This window comes from Etheostoma spectabile, unplaced genomic scaffold, assembly GCF_008692095.1.
Source record: "Etheostoma spectabile isolate EspeVRDwgs_2016 unplaced genomic scaffold, UIUC_Espe_1.0 scaffold00017227, whole genome shotgun sequence".
NCBI classification, from domain to species: domain Eukaryota; kingdom Metazoa; phylum Chordata; class Actinopteri; order Perciformes; family Percidae; genus Etheostoma; species Etheostoma spectabile.
The window spans coordinates 1-2,500 of NW_022604132.1; the positions used below are offsets into that span (position 1 = coordinate 1).

At 47.6% G+C, this 2,500-nt stretch overlaps 1 protein-coding gene across 1 annotated transcript in view; it reads left to right on the forward strand.

Annotated features, from left to right (window-relative positions):
* Positions 1–473: 473 nt before the first annotated feature.
* Positions 474–2,500, forward strand: part of orc1 (origin recognition complex, subunit 1) — a gene marked incomplete at both ends in the record, with an annotated part of 4,034 nt that continues 2,007 nt past the window's right edge. Inside the window, 3 exon segments of the mRNA XM_032509193.1 lie at positions 474–605; positions 1,440–1,546; positions 2,109–2,210. Of these exon segments, the coding sequence (XP_032365084.1) occupies positions 474–605; positions 1,440–1,546; positions 2,109–2,210 (341 nt within the window).

Sequence of the window (2,500 nt, forward strand, 5' to 3'; positions counted from 1 at the left end):
TAGTGAGTATGCAGTATATAGTGTGTATATATTAGTGAGTATGCAGTATATTAGTGTGTATATATTATTTTGTTTGTGGTTGTGTGTGTGTGTATATTAGTGTGTATATACTTTGTGGTGTGTGTGTATATTAGTGTGTATATATTGTGTGTGTGTGTGTATATTAGTGTATATATTGTGTGTGTGTTGTGTGTATATTAGTGTGTATATATTGTGTGTGTGTGTGTGTATATAGTGTGTATATATTGTGTGTGTGTGTGTGTGTACGTTGTGAGCAAAAGCAATCTTCCTCGTATGTGTTGTCATATCTGGCCGATAAAGCTGGTTCTGGTTCTGGTTCCTCTTCCGGTCTGAGCAGGATCCTCCTGGACAACCAGCCGGACCTGAACTCGGACGGAGAGGACGAGGACGAGTTCGTCCCCTCGAGGAAGGAGCTCCGGAGCAGTGACAACAATGATGATGATGATGATGAGGAAGAAGAAGAGGCAGATAGCGACGAGGTGTTTGGGAAGAAGAGCCGCCGGGCGTCTGCAGCGACTCCTCGCTCCAGGCGGAGAACTCGCTCCTCCTCCACCACGACGCCGCGGAAAACCCCCAACAAGAAGGTAAGCTTCGTCATGGAAACCAGCCACACTGAGGTCACCTGGGTAGCTCACCTGGTGGGGGCGGGCGCCCGTATCTAGAGGTTCACCTCTCAACGCAGAGGTCGCAGGTTCAACTCCCAACATGGTGCATTCCCCTTCTCTCTCCCCTTTCATGTCGTCAGCTGTCCTAGAAAAATAAAGGCCTAAAATGCCCCAAAAAACTGACCAATAGTCATAATTTACAAAAACCTTTTATATTTTCCTTTACATGAAGGCATTTGCACCAAATGTTGATGCAGTGAAATTCACCAAAAGGCAGAAAATAGTTCAATTTTGCTCAATCTCAATCTCATTTTTCAGATTTAATGACTAAATGTAATATTAATTCATCTGTTCTAGGTTTTCCAACCATTTTATAGACCAAAATGGTGATATTTATGCTGCAGAATCATTTGAAAACGAGACTCTAAACTATCTTAAAGAGACACAAACCGACTACAAACAGACTCAAAAACCCACAAAGAGACAAAAAATCAACTAGGAAATTGCATTGTCTTCATTGTCCACAACCCTCTGTTCTTTTAACCCTTGTGTTGTCCTCCCGGGTTAAAAAACTGACAAAAAATTTGACATTTTTGTCCCTTTTTGTCTTTATTTTTTTTCACTAACGTAAGTAGGTCCATTTTTACTGTGTCCCATTACAGAAGTCTCTCGTTAGCATCTTACGTGCTACTTGTCGCTAAGTGACGCGTGCGCGACTCAAATCTGAACTTGACTCGACAAACGGTTAAACAGCGAGTCGTTACCATTCCTGATTCTCATGTTGTCTCGTTTAACTGTTTCCTGTTTGGACAGGTCACACCCGGCACGCCACGGACTCCTCATGGCGCCACTCCCAGCATCCCCAGCAGGTCGCTGCCGGCCCGACAGCCCGCCAACGTCCTGGAGGAGGCCCGAACCAGGTGAGACGCAGCACACGGTGACCTCGCTGACACATGACACGCTAACGTAACGCTTCATCACATACATCCCTCCTCCATCCTCGCTCATAGCTCCTCGGAGATCCATCCTCCATTATGGCTCCTTGTAGTTCCATCCTCTATCCTAGCTCATAGCTCCTCCTCCAGATCTCTCCTCCATCCTCGCTCATAGCTCCTCAGAGATCCCTCCTCCATCCTCGCTCATAGCTCCTCAGAGATCCCTCCATCCTCGCTCATAGCTCCTCAGAGATCCCTCCATCCTCGCTCATAGCTCCTCAGAGATCCCTCCATCCTCGCTCATAGCTCCTCAGAGATCCCTCGCTCATAGCTCCTCAGAGATCCCTCGCTCATAGCTCCTCAGAGATCCGTCCCCCATCCTCGCTCATAGCTACTCATAGCGCCCTGCTCCATCCTCGCTCATTGCTCCTCAGAGATCCCTCGCTCATAGCTCCTCAGAGGTCCCCCTCCATCCTCGCTCATAGCTCCTCAGAGATCCCTCCTCCATCCTCGCTCATAGCTCTTCTCCTCTTATGTGTCTCTCCAGGTTGCACGTGTCCTCGGTGCCGGAGTCTCTTCCCTGCAGAGAGCAGGAGTTTCAGGACATCTACAGCTTCGTGGAGAGCAAGATCGTAGACGGCACGGGCGGGTAAGACCTAGACCCAGATCCAGATTCTGGTCCCAGGTTCCCAAAGTCTTTGACTTGTGACTCAGAGTTTCACCCTCTCCTCCTGTTGTTGGTTACAGACTAAAAACTGTCAGATACGAGATGTCTGCTCAGTTTCTTGTTTCTTCTCTCTCTGTCCTGTCTGTCTCTCTATGTCTCTCTCTCTCTCTCTCTCCCCCTCTCTCTCATGTCTCTCTCCCTCTCTGTTTCCTTCACTTGCTTCCCTGCTTGGAAATTATGCAAGGAGTAATGAAACAAAGAAAGACTTTGAG